This window comes from Pelobates fuscus, chromosome 1 (genome assembly GCF_036172605.1).
Source record: "Pelobates fuscus isolate aPelFus1 chromosome 1, aPelFus1.pri, whole genome shotgun sequence".
In the NCBI taxonomy this organism is placed as follows: domain Eukaryota; kingdom Metazoa; phylum Chordata; class Amphibia; order Anura; family Pelobatidae; genus Pelobates; species Pelobates fuscus.
In genome coordinates this window covers 2,480,308-2,502,236 of record NC_086317.1, presented here as the reverse complement: position 1 = coordinate 2,502,236, position 21,929 = coordinate 2,480,308, and the positions used below count along the sequence as shown (strand labels likewise).

The following is a 21,929-nucleotide window of genomic DNA, read 5'->3' as shown; positions in this document are numbered from 1 at the left end:
TGTAACCCTTTCTCTCTCTGTATAACACATCTCTCCCTCTCTCTGTATAACACGCTCGCTGTAACCCTTTCTCTCTCTGTATAACACGCTCGCTGTAACCCTTTCTCTCTCTGTATAACACGCTCGCTGTAACCCTTTCTCTCTCTGTATAACACGCTCGCTGTAACCCTTTCTCTCTCTGTATAACACGCTCGCTGTAACCCTTTCTCTCTCTGTATAACACGCTCGCTGTAACCCTTTCTCTCTCTGTATAACACGCTCGCTGTAACCCTTTCTCTCTCTGTATAACACGCTCGCTGTAACCCTTTCTCTATCTGTATAACACGCTCGCTGTAACCCTTTCTCTCTCTGTATAACACGCTCGCTGTAACCCTTTCTCTCTCTGTATAACACGCTCTCTGTAACCCTTTCTCTCTCTGTATAACACGCTCGCTGTAACCCCCTCTCTCTCTGTATAACACGCTCGCTGTAACCCTTTCTCTCTCTGTATAACACGCTCGCTGTAACCCTTTCTCTCTCTGTATAACACGCTCGCTGTAACCCTTTCTCTCTCTGTATAACATGCTCGCTGTAACCCTTTCTCTCTCTGTATAACACGCTCGCTGTAACCCTTTCTCTCTCTGTATAACACGCTCGCTGTAACCCTTTCTCTCTCTGTATAACACGCTCGCTGTAACCCTTTCTCTCTCTGTATAACACGCTCGCTGTAACCCTTTCTATCTCTGTATAACACGCTTGCAGTAACCTTTTCTCTCTGTATAACACAATGCGAATGAATCTTAGATGAAGGACGTGATTAATAGAAGGTTTGAATGTTTATTAGTTCAGTTTTGATAATGTCTGCTCTCGGATTTCTTCTTGTTCACGTGTAGCATGACATTTTCATGTGTCCAGCCCTCATCCTGACATTGTGCAATATTTAAAGGTACAGCTAGGATTTCTTCTCAGTTAGTTTCAGGACTCCAGTAACCATGGCCCCAATCCCATCGAATATCTTATGCAGAGGTGCATTGCACATAAACGCAGGTGTGGTGACTACACTGTGTCGCTTATCCACATGGACCTCGTGATGGAGGATGAGTTAAAGACAATACTGACAACAAATCGTTCTAACCATTCAAAACTTTGACTCGGTCATCCAAACCAAGCCACAGTCTCATCTCTGACCACATCATCGGATCCCAGCGCTGACCCCAACCATCCCAGCCCAACACAGCACAGCCCAGCCCTGACCCCAACCTAATCTCTAACCCCATCATCTGACCCCAACCTCATCTTGGACCCCATCAGTCGAGACCAGCCCTGACCCCATCATCCAAGCCCAGCCCAGTCCCGACCCCAACATCCCAACCCAGCCCCAAACCTCATCTCTAATGCTCATCAACCGAGCACAGTCCCGACTCCAAGTTCATCTCTGACCCCAGCATCATCTCTGACCCCCCATCATCCAAACCCCGCCCAGCCCCGACTCCAACCTCATGCCTGACCCCAACAACTCAACCCAGCTCTGACCCCAACCTCATGCCTGACCCCATCAACTCAACCCAGGCCTGACCCCCCAACCTCATCTCTGACCTACATCATCCAAACCCAGCCCCGATTCCAACCTCATGCCTGACCTAGTCATCCCAGCCCTCACCCCAACCTCATCTCTGACCTCATCATCCAAGCTCAGCCCTGTCCCCAACCTCATCTCTGACCCCATAATCCGAGCCCAGCTTCGACCCCAACCCCACTTCAATTCTGAATTTAGGATAGATTAGTAATTAGAGCTAGTTATCTGTGGTGAGCCACAGCAGCTAGTGACCTTATAATGTTTACTCAAACAGGAGGACAGAATGGTCTTTACCTCTCCCTCCATTCCAATACCATAGCTCCCTCCACTCCTCTCCAATACCATAGCTCCATTCTCTCCTCGATCTTTACACCCTAGTTTGCCCACATCTTCCACTTGTCTCATGCTTGAAAAGGATATGTGCACGTCCTTGGCGCAGTGTTTACCTCCAAGAGCACCGATGGATTTTGCGGTGCCTGCATATGGCCATTTGCCACCATGTTCCTCTTCTTGCCCCACGGTAATCTCCACCCCAGGAATAACCTTAGCAGCCAAGACAGGAGCAATACAGCACAAGCTACAATTAAAAAAGGAAGAGATAAGACAATGCAAGGCTGCAGGTAAACTTGTCACATGAAATAAAGAAGTAGCCGGGCAGTGCGCCTCGGACACGGTGAGGGAGCCAGGCTGGGCACTGCGCCTTGGACACAGGGCGGGAGCCAGGCTGGGCAGTGCGCTTCGGACACCAGAGTAAATCCAGTTGTACAGTAAGTTACATCTTACCCAATAGGTTTCTTTGATTTGTTAAAATCCTTCAGAACACGTTCCACATCTGAATTAATGCCACATGACTCCCCGTCCACAGCAAAGGAGGATCTGTAAAACAAAGAAAAAAATAACTGTACTATAGTCATAGTCCCCTGATAACCCCACTCTCCCATACAATTACATTATGGGCTAACCCGACAACTCCCACTGAAGAATGGCCCTCCTTGGGAGGTCACTCCACTTTGTGGGAAATTATAAGTAAATATAATGATTACGTAGTTTAAGGAAACCTAGTATATCCAATCCTCATTCGGTAGTTTCCTCCCAAACCGCCAGAGCATCAGGGATTATAGCTCTCCATTCGGTAGATGAAATAAATGAAATCCATACAAATACAATAGCTTTACAAGATGATTCCCTTAATAAAGCATTAGAATCCCCAAACATCAGCCGAAGTCAAGAAGAAGGGTACAACAGAACTAGCTTTTAATGACCACACACAGGCTTTTATGCAAGTCCCCATGCAAAGGGGACATCCCACAGGGTGGGACACAGTATAACCAATCAGTTACAGGAGAACAGGAAAACACACCCAGCACAAACATACAATTCCCTCCCCTAGTCCTGTTGATAATCAAGTCTGATAAGGTAATAACTTGATTATCTCCTGGCAGAAAAATTACAATTTTCCCCTGTGGCGGAACAGACCTCGCCACATGTTCTTGGAGGGGGCTGCTTGCCCGCCTCCTACCTTCTGACTATGGCCCTGGGATATATGGCATTTGAAAACACTATTTGTGCCCTGTGACAAAACTGGAGATTGTGCACAAATATGACTATTGTCCATATTTTTTTATGATTCCCTTCGTTTGTTGCATTGTTCCCCATGTGTTTCATCTGTTGGTTCGGCTGGATAGACTACCAGACAAACTGTGGAGTTACTTGGTGGCCACCAGTTCATGTATCAGAGGCACATGGTGAGAACAATGGATGAAGCACATGGTGAGAACAATGGATGGCGGCCATTTTAACTCACAGACACTGTTTGGACTTTTCTACACGGTGCCATCTCGACGTGCAGTAATTTTAAACTATACAACAGGGGACACATTATACAGTAATTATTTTTCATATAGCCTGTATATGTTCTGCAGAATCTGCATTAAACCGTATCTTCCAAACTACTGAACGGATCTGGGTGAATATTTTTTATGGGGTTATTGCATGTTTTTGGGTCCCTGTGATATGTTTTATAATACTGTATTTTCCTGCCTGTGATAATTAAGTTAGTCTATTGTGTTGAGATAATTGTATCACAGGCAGAGGGGAGGATTTCTGATGTAATGAATGGGAGTGTTAGCTGTGTTGTAATGTGTTGATTGGTTGTTCTTTAAAACCCTGTGGGCAATACTATGTTTGTAGAATGTGAATAAAAGAGGCTGTATGTGATAGTACCGTCAGTTCTTCTTCACCCTCAACACGTAATCTTGTCTCGTGATTGGAGGAGACAGCTATATCCACATGGGGATTGCTATGCTCTGCATACTCCTGTGAGCTTTAACCACTTAGCTCTTTTAAGAGCTTGTTCCTGATACGCTCTCCTGGAGGAGAGGGCTTCCCCACACAGTCCGGGAGGACAGAAGCTGATCCAGGGTGGACAGAAGACGGCGAGACTCTAGTTAAGCTACGGCGGTTGTGGAGTCTGCGGTCGTTGTGGTCCTCGGCGCAAGCTAGGAAGCGTCCATCAATGGAGGGTACTCGGTCGGAGAACGGGGAGTTCCGTTACATCCTCAATATTCAGAACACCCCTTTAGGCATATGGTATCCCCACAAACAATATGTCCCCTGATAGCCCCGATCTGGTTGACCAACATATTAAAATTTCACCCAGATCGGTTCAGGGGTCCTCAAAACAAATATGGAAGTCTTTTGGGACCGGCTAACCGCGAGGTGGCTGCCCAAAATAGTTCCATGAGTTTAAGTAGTTTTGCCGGTCTATTTCGTTAAGTGGTAAAAAAAGAATAATTCCATGAATGGTTTCCCCTGGCTCTTAGCAGCGATTGTCCCCCTCATTTGAATGAACAAAAGTACCGAACAGCGCTCTTCTAGCTGTTCGGGAAATAAAGATCCAGCGTTTGTGTGACGAACCCATCTGTATAGACTTATATTGCTGGTTCGTCTGTTTGCCTTGATTTCATGGATTTCCTTGTTTGTCTGTTTTCCCTAGTACCGATTGAAACTACCGAACAAACAGCCACCCAGGAGAGAAGTGTGCTGCTTGTTAACACCTTGACCACAATTAGAACACCTCTCCATTCCATTCGTACGGGTGGTCATCGTTCGTATGCCGACCACGAGGCGGCGGCCATTTTGGACACGAGGAGAATCAGCGGTGTTCGGTGCAAAACCTATGGAACTAAAAACGGATACTTTATTTGCCGAACACCGCTGGAGGCTGCCGCCCACCTTCTATTTCGTTGAGGCGTACAAACACCGGTCAGTTCGGGAGTTTCTATCATTCGTATGGACTTTACCTAGGTAGCCGTCCCATGGAGTCATTCGTATACCGAAGGACTTGTGAGAGACTTTGACTCCATGGCGATTGAACTATGTACATCGGATCTGAGCGCTATTCGGTAGGAATATGCCCTCAGATCCAGGCTATCTGGGGATACGTTACACGAACCATATGCATTCGGTATTTCTGACTTTATGTATTTTATTGTATTTTTCTTATTATGTTTTAAAATGGCGATGGTCTCTATCCTTGGAGATAATTGGGTTTCTTCTTAATTATCTCCGGGATAGAGAAGAAGGATTTATGGGTAAAATGGGAAGGGCTTGTATTGAAGCCACTGCGATTGGCTACTGTCCAATAACTTGTACAGTCTTCCACAAGGTCCCCCAGGGGAGTGTCCACCTTGTGGAGACCCGCATAAATACCGGGCAGGTAGCCCCCATTAAACACATTCCTGTTTGACCTTCAAGACGGAGCTTTGTCTCGTTTGTGGAGGGATTTACTAGTGGGACAGCGTTTTCATTTATTTCTAGCTGTGGAAGGATTTCGGATGGATTGCTGATCGGGAGTTGCCGCATTCGTATGCTCCGTTCGGGAGTTTTACGATCGGTTGGACTAAAACTGCATTTCTGGAGAAAGGGGATTATCTACTAAACGGCGGCTCCGTTCCCCTGGCGGTGAGTGTCGTAACAGTTTGCTTGTTGAGACCGGTGTTCGGGAAGTCGAGTGTCCGATTCTAGTTCCAGACACTCGATGACCAAGTCCCACTGCCTTTGTTAGCATAAAAAAGGATGGCCGCCGTTTTCTCAGCCACGTGGCGTTCGGTATTACGAATGCCGGCCGCACAGGTAGAGGGTTCAATTGAGGCATTCTTTGAAGTTTAACGAGCCAGGGGGGTGGTCTCAGTTCGGTAGTTGCACGGCCTGAAGACCATTCTTGGGTTTGCACTCCATTGCAGAGCTGTATAGCAGCCCATATAAGAATCATAATAATAATAATAAAGTATTTAACCAGGAAAGGTACATTCAGATTGCTTTGATTTCCAAGTACGTCCTGGGGATGTTACTATCACCCAATTTAATATAACACACATGTTTATTACTAGGACGGAGGTAATTTATGTCTGCAGCACCCAGCCAAGAGTAATACATCTTGCACATGAAGCCTGGATTTACACAGTAATATTCATTCCGATAGATGGAAACATCATTTCTGATTAGCAGAAGGTCTGAGTGAGGTCTTCCTCTGAACAGAAGTCCCATAATGCTCACAGGTTCTTTGCCGCTCCAAATCCTCCTGGGAATATGACCGCATCATGATCCTGCACGTTCAGACTGGACAAAGCTGTGATGTCACCGCGTGCGATTCGAGCCGACTCCACCAACACGTTCCTGGAAATAAATTACAGTTAGAACGAAAATATCTGTTTGTCATGCAATCTTATGTAACATTGTATGTCACCATACGTTCACCGGCCTGTGTCAACGACAAACTGCTGTACTTTATCTTTGTTTGATTTGTCAGAACAATACAAAAACACACAACAAACAATCAATAGCGATTTACCATCTGCACTAGACCAAACATATTGATAGAAAAAAACAACCACACCTATACTCAACTATTGTACCAAAAGCTGCCACCACCAGGGCAATTTAATACTCACTGAAACAGATACAACTAGGAATCAACTTTACCATTAAATTCAGGAAATCCAATTCTTTACCAGACAACGGCAGAACTTAATAAAGGTTAAATCGTTCTAAACCCAAAATAGTCACAGTGCATACATATAAATAAAGATATAAATCATTTACACCAAGAGATAGTTAAACATGAATCCAGTTCTTCACTTTGCCTTTACAGTAACCTGTTTCATGGGAGCCCCGGCAAGTAAATAGCAACAGATCTGGACTCCCATGTACCCGGAATTTGCATACTGGAGATCTCATACTCTTTGTGCCCATCTTGACTTTGCCCGACAGAAGTCCAGGATGCAGTGTAGGAGAGACTGTCGGGATTCTAGGTTGATCTTGCTGTACGTCTGGCACAGAAATAATGTCTATATGTCTGGTATTGTCACCTTACAAGACCTGTCTGTGACTTAGACACAGCTGAAGGTGCACCAGTCATGTTTGGACTTTCTTTGTAGGGAATACACTCAGCATTCTCAATCTGTATAAACGCCTCAGAGGGGATATGATAACATTATACAAATATATTCGGGGCCAGTACAAACCTTTATCTGGAAATCTATTCATAAACAGGGCTATACATAGGACACAAGGTCACACATTTAGGCTGGAAGAAAGGAGATTTTATCTAAGGCAAAGAAAAGGTTTTTATACAGTAAGAGCAATAAGGATATGGAATTCTCTGCCTGAAGAGGTGGTTTTGTCAGAGTCTATACAGATGTTTAAACTGAAATTGGATAAATACTTGCAAAAGCACAGCATACAGGGATATAATTTCTAATTAGTGGGGTAATAGCTGCTTGATCCAAGGAGACATCTGACTGCTATTTTGGGGTCAAGAAGGAATTTTTTCCTAGTTTGTTGCAAAATTGGAAGCGCTTCAGACTAGGTTTTTTGCCTTCTTTTGGATCAACAGCAAAAGCATATGTGAGGAAGGCTGAACCTGATGGACGCAAGTTTTTTTATCAGCTATGTAGCTAGGTAGCTATGTAACTATATAACTATATAACTATATAACTATATAACTATATAACTATGTAGCTATGTAACTATGTAACTATGTAACTATGTAGCTATGTAGCTATGTAGCTATGTAACTATGTAACTATGTAACTATGTAACTATGTAACTATGTAGCTATGTAGCTATGTAGCTATGTAACTATGTAGCTATGTAACTATGTAGCAATGCAACTATGTAGCAATGTAACTATGTAGCAATGTAACTAGGTAACTAGGTAATATGTAACTATGTAGCTATGTAGCAATGTAGCTATGTAGCTATGTAACTATGTAGCTATGTAGCTATGTAACTATGTAGCTATGTAGCTATGTAACTATGTAACTATGTAACTAACTATGTAGCTATGTAGCTATGTAGCAGTGTAACTATGTAGCAATGTAGCAGTGTAACTATGTAGCAGTGTAACTATGTAACTATGTAGCAGTGTAACTATGTAGCTATGTAACTATGTAACTATGTAACTATGTAGCTATGTAGCTATGTAGCAGTGTAACTATGTAACTATGTAGCAGTGTAACTATGTAACTATGTAGCTATGTAACTATGTAGCTATGTAGCTATGTAGCTATGTAGCTATGTAGCTATGTAGCTATGTAGCTATGTAGCTATGTAACTATGTAGCTATGTAGCTATGTAGCTATGTAGCTATGTAGCTATGTAACTATATAACTATGTAACTATGTAGCTATGTAGCTATGTAACTAGGTAACTATGTAACAATGTAGCTATGTAACTATGTAGCTATGTAGCTATGTAGCAGTGTAACTATGTAGCAGTGTAACTATGTAGCTATGTAACTATGTAGCTATGTAACTATGTAACTAGGTAACTAGGTAGCTATGTAGCAATGTAGCAATGTAACTATGTAGCTATGTAGCTATGTAGCTATGTAGCAGTGTAGCAGTGTAACTATGTAGCAATGTAGCAATGTAACTATGTAGCTATGTAACTATGTAGCTATGTAACTATGTAGCTATGTAACTATGTAACTATGTAGCTATGTAGCTATGTAGCTATGTAGCAGTGTAACTATGTAGCAGTGTAACTATGTAGCTATGTAGCTATGTAACTATGTAGCTATGTAACTATGTAACTAGGTAACTAGGTAGCTATGTAGCAATGTAGCTATGTAACTATGTAGCTATGTAGCAGTGTAGCAGTGTAACTATGTAGCAATGTAGCAATGTAACTATGTAGCTATGTAACTATGTAGCTATGTAACTATGTAGCTATGTAACTATGTAACTATGTAGCTATGTAGCTATGTAGCTATGTAGCAGTGTAACTATGTAGCAATGTAACTATGTAACTATGTAGCAGTGTAACTATGTAACTATGTAGCTATGTAGCAATGTAGCTATGTAACTATGTAGCTATGTAACTAGGTAACTATGTAGCTAGGTAACTATGTAGCTAGGTAACTATGTAACTATGTAACTAGGTAACTATGTAGCTAGGTAACTAGGTAGCTATGTAGCTATGTAACTATGTAGCTATGCAACTATGCAACTATGTAACTATGTAACTATGTAACTATGTAGCTATGTAGCAGTGTAACTATGTAACTAGGTAACTATGTAGCAATGTAACTATGTAACTATGTAGCAGTGTAACTATGTAACTAGGTAACTATGTAGCAATGTAACTATGTAACTATGTAACTATGTAGCTATGTAACTAGGTAGCTATGTAGCTATGTAGCTATGTAGCTATGCAACTATGCAACTATGCAACTATGCAACTAGGTAACTATGTAACTAGGTAACTAGGTAACTAGGTAACTAGGTAACTAGGTAACTATGTAGCTATGTAGCAGTGTAACTATGTAGCAATGTAACTATGTAGCAATGTAACTATGTAACTATGTAGCTATGTAACTATGTAGCTATGTAACTATGTAGCTATGTAACTATGTAGCTATGTAACTATGTAGCTATGTAACTATGTAGCTATGTAGCAGTGTAACTATGTAGCAATGTAACTATGTAGCAGTGTAACTATGTAGCTATGTAGCAGTGTAACTATGTAACTATGTAGCTATGTAACTATGTAGCCATGTAACTATGTAGCCATGTAGCTATGTAGCTATGCAACTATGTAACTATGTAACTATGTAACTATGTAACTAGGTAACTAGGTAACTAGGTAACTATGTAGCTATGTAACTATGTAGCTATGTAACTATGTAACTATGTAGCTATGTAACTATGTAACTATGTAGCTATGTAGCTATGTAGCTATGTAGCAGTGTAACTATGTAGCAGTGTAACTAGGTAACTATGTAACTATGTAGCTATGTAACCATGTAACTATGTAGCTATGTAACCATGTAACTATGTAGCTATGTAACTAGGTAGCTATGTAGCTATGTAGCTTTGTAGCTATGTAGCTATGTAACTATGTAGCTATGTAACTATGTAGCTATGTAGCTATGTAACTATGTAACTATGTAGCTATGTAGCTATGTAGCTAGGTAACTAGGTAACTAGGTAACTAGGTAACTAGGTAGCTATGTAACTATGTAGCTATGTAACTATGTAGCTATGTAACTATGTAGCTATGTAACTATGTAGCTATGTAACTATGTAGCTATGTAACTATGTAGCTATGTAACTATGTAGCTATGTAACTATGTAGCTATGTAACTATGTAGCTATGTAACTATGTAGCTATGTAGCTATGTAGCTATGTAGCTATGTAGCTATGTAGCTATGTAGCAGTGTAACTATGTAGCTATGTAACTATGTAGCTATGTAACTATGTAACTATGTAGCAGTGTAACTATGTAGCTATGTAGCAGTGTAACTATGTAACTGTGTAGCTATGTAGCAGTGTAACTATGTAACTATGTAGCTATGTAACTATGTAGCTATGTAACTATGTAGCTATGTAACTCTGTAGCTATGTAGCAATGTAGCTAGGTAGCTATGTAGCTAGGTAGCTATGTAGCTAGGTAGCTAGGTAACTATGTAGCTATGTAACTATGTAGCTAGGTAACTATGTAGCTATGTAACTATGTAACTATGTAACTATGTAGCTATGTAGCTATGTAGCTAGGTAACTAGGTAACTAAGTAACTAGGTAGCTATGTAGCAGTGTAACTATGTAGCAATGTAACTATGTAGCTATGTAGCAGTGTAACTATGTAACTATGTAGCAGTGTAACTATGTAACTATGTAGCAGTGTAACTATGTAACTATGTAGCAGTGTAACTATGTAACTATGTAACTATGTAGCTATGTAGCAGTGTAACTATGTAGCTATGTAACTATGTAGCAATGTAACTATGTAACTATGTAGCTATGTAACTATGTAGCTATGTAACTATGTAACTAAGTAACTATGTAGCTATGTAACTATGTAGCTATGTAGCTATGTAGCTATGTATCTAGGTAACTATGTAGCTATGTAACTATGTAGCTATGTAGCTATGTAACTATGTAGCTATGTAGCTATGTAGCTATGTAGCTATGTAGCTATGTAGCTATGTAACTATGTAGCTATGTAACTATGTAGCTATGTAACTATGTAACTATGTAGCTAGGTAGCTAGGTAACTAGGTAGCAATGTAGCTATGTAGCTATGCAGCTATGCAACTATGCAACTATGCAACTATGCAACTAAGTAGCTAGGTAACTAGGTAACTAGGTAACTAGGTAACTATGTAGCAGTGTAACTATGTAGCAATGTAACTATGTAACTATGTAGCTATGTAACTAGGTAACTATGTAGCAATGTAACTAGGTAACTAGGTAACTATGTAACTATGTAGCTATGTAACTAGGTAACTATGTAGCTATGTAACTATGTAGCTATGTAACTATGTAGCTATGTAACTAGGTAACTATGTAGCTATGTAACTAGGTAACTATGTAGCTATGTAACTATGTAGCTATGTAGCTATGTAGCTATGTAGCTATGCAGCTATGTAGCTATGTAGCTAGGTAACTATGTAACTATTCCCCTCTGGATTAGTATTAGTGCTATTTTCTGGTTATGACTCTAAGCAGAATAATAATCTCCTGAATCCGAAGTCCTGTGTAGCAGCACTAAAGTGCGTATAGCCAGGAGGTCTGGGGAAAAATACAGATGAATTTTCTGTTCAAAGTTTCACATCTGGCTAGAGGGAACCCCATTCATAAAACCTTTCCTGAGATCGGAAAAATTGCAAATTCCTCTCGCTGCCAAATGAGCCTGTCCAGTGCTGTAATCATTATCAGAACACCCCATTGCGCACATACTATTTATTAACAAGGTTTCTAGTGAATACTGCGCGCTGGACGTGTGTACCTGCTCTCCTGTGTGGGCTGACCTTTACTGTGATCAATAACATGCATCTGGGAGGTATCTGGAGCAAAGATCTTCACATTGGCCCCCGCACGGCTCAGGTGGACAAGGATTCTGCAGAGAGAGTACAAAACAAAAAGCCATCGCATCTGGGACGGAAATAGCTGGGTTAAGAGAAGAGGATGGGGTGACAGGGAATGTTGGGGTTCTAGCTGAGAAGTGATACATTAATCTCTGTCTTACTTCGCAGCACGAGATGGGGTAACGGGGAATGTTGGGGTTCTAGCTGAGAAGTGATACATTAATCTCTGTCTTACTTCGCAGCACGAGATGGGGTAACGGGGAATGTTGGGGTTCTAGCTGAGAAGTGATACATTAATCTCTGTCTTACCTCGCAGCACGAGATGGGGTAACGGGGAATGTTGGGGTTCTAGCTTAGAAGTGATACATTAATCTCTGTCTTACCTCGCAGCACAAGATGGGGTAATGGGGAATGTTGGGGTTCTAGCTGAGAAGTGATACATTAATCTCTGTCTTACCTCGCAGCACGAGATGGGGTAACGGGGAATGTTGGGGTTCTAGCTGAGAAGTGATACATTAATCTCTGTCTTACCTCGCAGCACGAGATGGGGTAACGGGGAATGTTGGGGTTCTAGCTGAGAAGTGATACATTAATCTCTGTCTTACCTCGCAGCACGAGATGGGGTAACAGGGAATGTTGGGGTTCTAGCTGAGAAGTGATACATTAATCTCTGTCTTACCTCGCAGCACGAGATGGGGTAACGGGGAATGTTGGGGTTCTAGCTGAGAAGTGATACATTAATCTCTGTCTTACCTCGCAGCACACATTGGGGTAACGGGGAATGTTGGGGTTCTAGCTGAGAAGTGATACATTAATCTCTGTCTTACCTCGCAGCACGAGATGGGGTAACAGGGAATGTTGGGGTTCTAGCTGAGAAGTGATACATTAATCTCTGTCTTACCTCGCAGCTGGAGATGGGGTAACGGGGAATGTTGGGGTTCTAGCTGAGAAGTGATACATTAATCTCTGTCTTACCTCGCAGCACAAGATGGGGTAACAGGGAATGTTGGGGTTCTAGCTGAGAAGTGATACATTAATCTCTGTCTTACCTCGCAGCACGAGATGGGGTAACGGGGAATGTTGGGGTTCTAGCTGAGAAGTGATACATTAATCTCTGTCTTACCTCGCAGCACGAGATGGGGTAACGGGGAATGTTGGGGTTCTAGCTGAGAAGTGATACATTAATCTCTGTCTTACCTCGCAGCTGGAGATGGGGTAACGGGGAATGTTGGGGTTCTAGCTGAGAAGTGATACATTAATCTCTGTCTTACCTCGCAGCACGAGATGGGGTAACAGGGAATGTTGGGGTTCTAGCTGAGAAGTGATACATTAATCTCTGTCTTACCTCGCAGCACGAGATGGGGTAACGGGGAATGTTGGGGTTCTAGCTGAGAAGTGATACATTAATCTCTGTCTTACCTCGCAGCACGAGATGGGGTAACGGGGAATGTTGGAGTAAATACATTTATATTTTACCTCCATAAGACCATGTGACACAATAATGTGGTGGATCTGCCGCAGTATGTATGTTGAGGGCTCAGAGAATAGTCGCCATGGTCAGTCTAGTCAAGTATGGACGTGATTAATTCATTACCCTGATCACAATACATTTGAGAATACTCACGCAGACGCCTCATGGATTTCGGACCCATCGTAAACACCGCAGCCAGACAGGACCTGCACAGAGAGCAAACATTAAGCAGAGTTCCCTCTAAGCATCAATGATGAACGCCTACGACACACATGGGGTAAAAAGCTCATGCGGTCATTGCCATGTATGGCAGGATTTCCATAAACATTATCGTTCACAGAATTCGTATATTATAAAGTCAGTACCTACATACGATACTTGGTACCGCAACACTATGCTCGTTACCCCCATACCACACACACAGTACCCTCATATCACACAGTGCTCCCGTATCAAACACCGTATGCCCATATTACACACTGTGTCCCCCCCATATTACACACTGTGTCCCCCCACATATTCCACACTGTGTCCCCCCATATATTCCACACTGTGTCCCCCCACATATTCCACACTGTGACCCCCCACATATTCCACACTGTGACCCCCCACATATTCCACACTGTGACCCCCCACATATTCCACACTGTGACCCCCCACATATTCCACACTGTGACCCCCCACATATTCCACACTGTGTCCCCCCACATATTCCACACTGTGTCCCCCCACATATTCCACACTGTGTCCCCCCACATATTCCACACTGTGTCCCCCCACATATTCCACACTGTGTCCCCCCACATATTCCACACTGTGTCCCCCCACATATTCAACACTGTGTCCCCCCACATATTCAACACTGTGTCCCCCCACATATTCCACACTGTGTCCCCCCCAATTGCACACTGTGTCCCCCCATATTGCACACTGTGTCCCCCCATACTGCACACTGTGTCCCCCATACTACACACTGTGTACCCCCATACTACACACTGTGTACCCCCATATTACACACTGTGTCCCCCCATATTACACACTGTGTCCCCCCCATATTACACACTGTGTACCCCCATATTACACACTGTGTCCCCCCATATTACACACTGTGTCCCCCATATTACACACTGTGTCCCCCCCATATTACACACTGTGTCCCCCCATATTACACACTGTGTCCCCCCATATTACACACTGTGTCCCCCCATATTACACACTGTGTCCCCCCCATATTACACACTGTCCCCCCCCATATTACACACTGTGTCCCCCCCATATTACACACTGTGTCCCCCCATATTACACACTGTGTCCCCCCATATTACACACTGTGTCCCCCCATATTACACAGTGTCCCCCCATATTACACACTGTGTCCCCCCATATTACACACTGTGTCCCCCCCATATTACACACTGTGTCCCCCCATATTACACACTGTGTCCCCCCATATTACACACTGTGTCCCCCCCATATTACACACTGTGTCCCCCCCATATTACACACTGTGTCCCCCCATATTACACACTGTGTCCCCCCATATTACACACTGTGTCCCCCCATATTACACACTGTGTCCCCCCATATTACACACTGTACCCCCATATTACACACTGTGTCCCCCCATATTACACACTGTGTCCCCCCATATTACACACTGTGTCCCCCCATATTACACACTGTGTCCCCCCCATATTACACACTGTGTCCCCCCCATATTACACACTGTGTCCCCCCATATTACACACTGTGTCCCCCCATATTACACACTGTGTCCCCCCATATTACACACTGTGTCCCCCATATTACACACTGTGTCCCCCATATTACACACTGTGTCCCCCCCATATTACACACTGTGTCCCCCATATTACACACTGTGTCCCCCCCATATTACACACTGTGTCCCCCATATTACACACTGTGTCCCCCCATATTACACACTGTGTCCCCCATATTACACACTGTGTGTCCCCCATAATACACACTGTGTGTCCCCCATAATACACACTGTGTCCCCCCATATTACACACTGTGTCCCCCCATATTACACACTGTGTCCCCCCATATTACACACTGTGTCCCCCCCATATTACACACTGTGTCCCCCCCATATTACACACTGTGTCCCCCCATATTACACACTGTGTCCCCCCCATATTACACACTGTGTCCCCCCATATTACACACTGTGTCCCCCCATATTACACACTGTGTCCCCCCATATTACACACTGTGTCCCCCCATATTACACACTGTGTCCCCCATATTACACACTGTGTCCCCCCATATTACACACTGTGTCCCCCCCATATTACACACTGTGTCCCCCCATATTACACACTGTGTCCCCCATATTACACACTGTGTCCCCCCATATTACACACTGTGTCCCCCCCATATTACACACTGTGTCCCCCCCATATTACACACTGTGTCCCCCCATATTACACACTGTGTCCCCCCATATTACACACTGTGTCCCCCCATATTACACACTGTGTCCCCCATATTACACACTGTGTCCCCCCCATATTACACACTGTGTCCCCCCATATTACACACTGTGTCCCCCCATATTACACACTGTGTCCCCCATATTACACACTGTGTCCCCCATATATTACACACTGTGTCCCCCATATATTACACACTGTGTCCCCCATATTACACACTGTGTCCCCCCATATTACACACTGTGTCCCCCATATTACACACTGTGTCCCCCCATATTACACACTGTGTCCCCCCATATTACACACTGTGTCCCCCCATATTACACACTGTGTCCCCCATATTACACACTGTCCCCCATATTACACACTGTGTCCCCCATATTACACACTGTGTCCCCCCATATTACACACTGTGTCCCCCCCCATATTACACACTGTGTCCCCCCCCATATTACACACTGTGTCCCCCCATATTACACACTGTGTCTCCCATATTACACACTGTGTCCCCCCATATTACACACTGTGTCCCCCCATATTACACACTGTGTCCCCCCATATTACACACTGTGTCCCCCCCATATTACACACTGTGTCCCCCCCATATTACACACTGTGTCCCCCCCATTACACACTGTGTCCCCCATATTACACACTGTGTCCCCCCATATTACACACTGTGTCCCCCCATATTACACACTGTACCCCCATATTACACACTGTGTCCCCCATATTACACACTGTGTCCCCCATATTACACACTGTGTCCCCCATATTACACACTGTGTCCCCCCATATTACACACTGTGTCCCCCCATATTACACACTGTGTCCCCCATATTACACACTGTGTCCCCCATATTACACACTGTGTCCCCCCATATTACACACTGTGTCCCCCCCATATTACACACTGTGTCCCCCCATATTACACACTGTGTCCCCCATATTACACACTGTGTCCCCCCATATTACACACTGTGTCCCCCATATTACACACTGTGTCCCCCCCATATTACACACTGTGTCCCCCCATATTACACACTGTGTCCCCCCCATATTACACACTGTGTCTCCCATATTACACACTGTGTCCCCCCATATTACACACTGTGTCCCCCCATATTACACACTGTGTCCCCCCATATTACACACTGTGTCCCCCCATATTACACACTGTGTCCCCCCCATATTACACACTGTGTCCCCCCATATTACACACTGTGTCCCCCCATATTACACACTGTGTCCCCCATATTACACACTGTGTCCCCCCATATTACACACTGTGTCCCCCCCATATTACACACTGTGTCCCCCCATATTACACACTGTGTCCCCCCCATATTACACACTGTGTCTCCCATATTACACACTGTGTCCCCCCATATTACACACTGTGTCCCCCCATATTACACACTGTGTCCCCCCATATTACACACTGTGTCCCCCCCATATTACAAACTGTGTCCCCCCCATATTACACACTGTGTCCCCCATATTACACACTGTGTCCCCCATATTACACACTGTGTCCCCCATATTACACACTGTGTCCCCCATATTACACACTGTGTCCCCCCATATTACACACTGTGTCCCCCCATATTACACACTGTACCCCCATATTACACACTGTGTCCCCCATATTACACACTGTGTCCCCCATATTACACACTGTGTCCCCCATATTACACACTGTGTCCCCCATATTACACACTGTGTCCCCCCATATTACACACTGTGTCCCCCCCATATTACACACTGTGTCCCCCATATTACACACTGTGTCCCCCATATTACACACTGTGTCCCCCCATATTACACACTGTGTCCCCCCCATATTACACACTGTGTCCCCCCATATTACACACTGTGTCCCCCCATATTACACACTGTGTCCCCCATATTACACACTGTGTCCCCCCCCATATTACACACTGTGTCCCCCCATATTACACACTGTGTCCCCCCCATATTACACACTGTGTCTCCCATATTACACACTGTGTCCCCCATATTACACACTGTGTCCCCCATATTACACACTGTGTCCCCCATATATTACACACTGTGTCCCCCCATATTACACACTGTGTCCCCCATATTACACACTGTGTCCCCCATATATTACACACTGTGTCCCCCCATATTACACACTGTGTCCCCCCATATTACACACTGTGTCCCCCCATATTACACACTGTGTCCCCCATATATTACACACTGTGTCCCCCCATATTACACACTGTGTCCCCCATATTACACACTGTGTCCCCCATATATTACACACTGTGTCCCCCCATATTACACACTGTGTCCCCCCATATTACACACTGTGTCCCCCCATATTACACACTGTGTCCCCCCCATATTACACACTGTGTCCCCCCCATATTACACACTGTGTCTCCCATATATTACACACTGTGTCCCCCCATATTACACACTGTGTCCCCCCATATTACACACTGTGTCCCCCATATTAGACACTGTGTCCCCCATATATTACACACTGTGTCCCCCATATATTACACACTGTGTCCCCCATATTACACACTGTGTCCCCCCATATTACACACTGTGTCCCCCCCATATTACACACTGTGTCCCCCCCATATTACACACTGTGTCCCCCCATATTACACACTGTGTCTCCCATATATTACACACTGTGTCCCCCCATATTACACACTGTGTCCCCCCATATTACACACTGTGTCCCCCATATTACACACTGTGTCCCCCATATATTACACACTGTGTCCCCCATATATTACACACTGTGTCCCCCATATTACACACTGTGTCCCCCCATATTACACACTGTGTCCCCCATATTACACACTGTGTCCCCCCATATTACACACTGTGTCCCCCATATTACACACTGTGTCCCCCCATATTACACACTGTGTCCCCCCATATTACACACTGTGTCCCCCATATTACACACTGTGTCCCCCCATATTACACACTGTGTCCCCCATATTACACACTGTGTCCCCCCATATTACACACTGTGTCCCCCCATATTACACACTGTGTCCCCCCATATTACACACTGTGTCCCCCCATATTACACACTGTGTCCCCCCCATATTACAAACTGTGTCCCCCCCATATTACACACTGTGTCCCCCATATTACACACTGTGTCCCCCATATTACACACTGTGTCCCCCATATTACACACTGTGTCCCCCATATTACACACTGTGTCCCCCCATATTACACACTGTGTCCCCCCATATTACACACTGTACCCCCATATTACACACTGTGTCCCCCATATTACACACTGTGTCCCCCATATTACACACTGTGTCCCCCATATTACACACTGTGTCCCCCATATTACACACTGTGTCCCCCCATATTACACACTGTGTCCCCCCCATATTACACACTGTGTCCCCCATATTACACACTGTGTCCCCCATATTACACACTGTGTCCCCCCATATTACACACTGTGTCCCCCCCATATTACACACTGTGTCCCCCCATATTACACACTGTGTCCCCCCATATTACACACTGTGTCCCCCATATTACACACTGTGTCCCCCCCCATATTACACACTGTGTCCCCCCATATTACACACTGTGTCCCCCCATATTACACACTGTGTCTCCCATATTACACACTGTGTCCCCCATATTACACACTGTGTCCCCCATATTACACACTGTGTCCCCCATATATTACACACTGTGTCCCCCCATATTACACACTGTGTCCCCCATATTACACACTGTGTCCCCCATATATTACACACTGTGTCCCCCCATATTACACACTGTGTCCCCCCATATTACACACTGTGTCCCCCCATATTACACACTGTGTCCCCCATATATTACACACTGTGTCCCCCCATATTACACACTGTGTCCCCCATATTACACACTGTGTCCCCCATATATTACACACTGTGTCCCCCCATATTACACACTGTGTCCCCCCATATTACACACTGTGTCCCCCCATATTACACACTGTGTCCCCCCCATATTACACACTGTGTCCCCCCCATATTACACACTGTGTCTCCCATATATTACACACTGTGTCCCCCCATATTACACACTGTGTCCCCCCATATTACACACTGTGTCCCCCATATTAGACACTGTGTCCCCCATATATTACACACTGTGTCCCCCATATATTACACACTGTGTCCCCCATATTACACACTGTGTCCCCCCATATTACACACTGTGTCCCCCCCATATTACACACTGTGTCCCCCCCATATTACACACTGTGTCCCCCCATATTACACACTGTGTCTCCCATATATTACACACTGTGTCCCCCCATATTACACACTGTGTCCCCCCATATTACACACTGTGTCCCCCATATTACACACTGTGTCCCCCATATATTACACACTGTGTCCCCCATATATTACACACTGTGTCCCCCATATTACACACTGTGTCCCCCCATATTACACACTGTGTCCCCCATATTACACACTGTGTCCCCCCATATTACACACTGTGTCCCCCATATTACACACTGTGTCCCCCCATATTACACACTGTGTCCCCCCATATTACACACTGTGTCCCCCATATTACACACTGTGTCCCCCCATATTACACACTGTGTCCCCCATATTACACACTGTGTCCCCCCATATTACACACTGTGTCCCCCCATATTACACACTGTGTCCCCCCATATTACACACTGTGTCCCCCATATATTACACACTGTGTCCCCCCATATATTACACACTGTGTCCCCCCATATTACACACTGTGTCCCCCATATATTACACACTGTGTCCCCCCATATTACACACTGTGTCCCCCCCATATTACACACTGTGTCCCCCCATATATTACACACTGTGTCCCCCCATATATTACACACTGTGTCCCCCCATATTACACACTGTGTCCCCCATATATTACACACTGTGTCCCCCCATATTACACACTGTGTCCCCCCATATTACACACTGTGCCCCCCCCATATTACACACTGTGTCCCCCATATTACACACTGTGTCCCCCCATATTACACACTGTGTCCCCCATATTACACACTGTGTCCCCCCATATTACACACTGTGTCCCCCATATATTACACACTGTGTCCCCCCCATATTACACACTGTGTCCCCCCCATATTACACACTGTGTCCCCCATATTACACACTGTGTACCCCATTATAAACCCACCACTGCCACCCTGGCCGCGGGGTGTCCCTGTGTGCGGTGCAGGGCTCGGCCTCCCAGCAGAGTTGGTAATAGCCGGGCAACCCTGACATGAAACATGGCGAGTAACGGGACCTCAGGAACAACTGCGCAACCAGCGTAACTGCACCGGGCGGCTATTATACAACAGGCGTACTGATCGCTGGGAATACCGACCTGGCGGCGCTAACTACGTAACACGTCACAGGTCAGGGTACTCCAGCTACGGAAACTGCGTGACCTTAGCGAACCTACGCCATTTGCGTAAGAAGCTGCGCTAAGTACGTAGACCTCGTGACATCAGGCGCATTGAAGCTTTGGGAATTAGCGGAGATTGAGAGAGCGTGTGAACAGCGCCACCGTGAGGCGAACAGGCTGTATGACAGTTATACCCAATATAGAGAACAGCGCCACCGTGAGGGGAAAAGGCTGTATGACAGTTATACCCAATATAGAGAACAGCGCCACCGTGAGGGGAAAAGGCTGTATGACAGTTATAACCCAGTATGGAGAACAGCGCCACCGTGAGGCGAACAGGCTGTATGACAGTTATACCCAATATAGAGAACAGCGCCACCGTGAGGGGAACAGGCTGTATGACAGTTATACCCAATATAGAGAACAGCGCCACCGTGAGGCGAACAGGCTGTATGACAGTTATACCCAATATAGAGAACAGCGCCACCGTGAGGGGAAAAGGCTGTATGACAGTTATACCCAATATAGAGAACAGCGCCACCGTGAGGGGAACAGGCTGTATGACAGTTATACCCAATATAGAGAACAGCGCCACCGTGAGGCGAACAGGCTGTATGACAGTTATACCCAATATAGAGAACAGCGCCACCGTGAGG

At 44.9% G+C, this 21,929-nt stretch overlaps 1 protein-coding gene across 1 annotated transcript; it reads right to left on the bottom strand.

The window, feature by feature from the left end:
- Positions 1-796: 796 nt before the first annotated feature.
- GATD3 (glutamine amidotransferase class 1 domain containing 3) lies at positions 797-21,279 on the bottom strand. Its single transcript, XM_063445777.1, has 7 exons — positions 21,061-21,279; positions 13,553-13,605; positions 11,850-11,960; positions 6,113-6,232; positions 2,339-2,431; positions 1,979-2,132; positions 797-1,069 (listed from the first exon to the last, which is right to left on the bottom strand). The coding sequence occupies exons 1-7, from the start codon at positions 21,154-21,156 to the stop codon at positions 932-934; spliced, it is 765 nt and encodes a 254-aa protein (XP_063301847.1). The 5' UTR covers positions 21,157-21,279; the 3' UTR covers positions 797-931.
- Between the last annotated feature and the right edge of the window lie 650 nt (positions 21,280-21,929).

Bases quoted from the DNA above. Each gene is read 5' to 3' on its own strand.
- GATD3 (XM_063445777.1), bottom strand. From the start codon at position 21,156: ATGTTTCATGTCAGGGTTGCCCGGCTATTACCAACTCTGCTGGGAGGC. The intron at 13,606-21,060 runs GTGGGTTTATAA...CTCTCTGTGCAG, and splicing joins CCGCGGCCAGGGTGGCAGTG to GTCCTGTCTGGCTGCGGTGT. The intron at 1,070-1,978 runs CACATATCCTTT...CTCATCCTCCAT, and splicing joins AACACTGCGCCAAGGACGTG to CACGAGGTCCATGTGGATAA.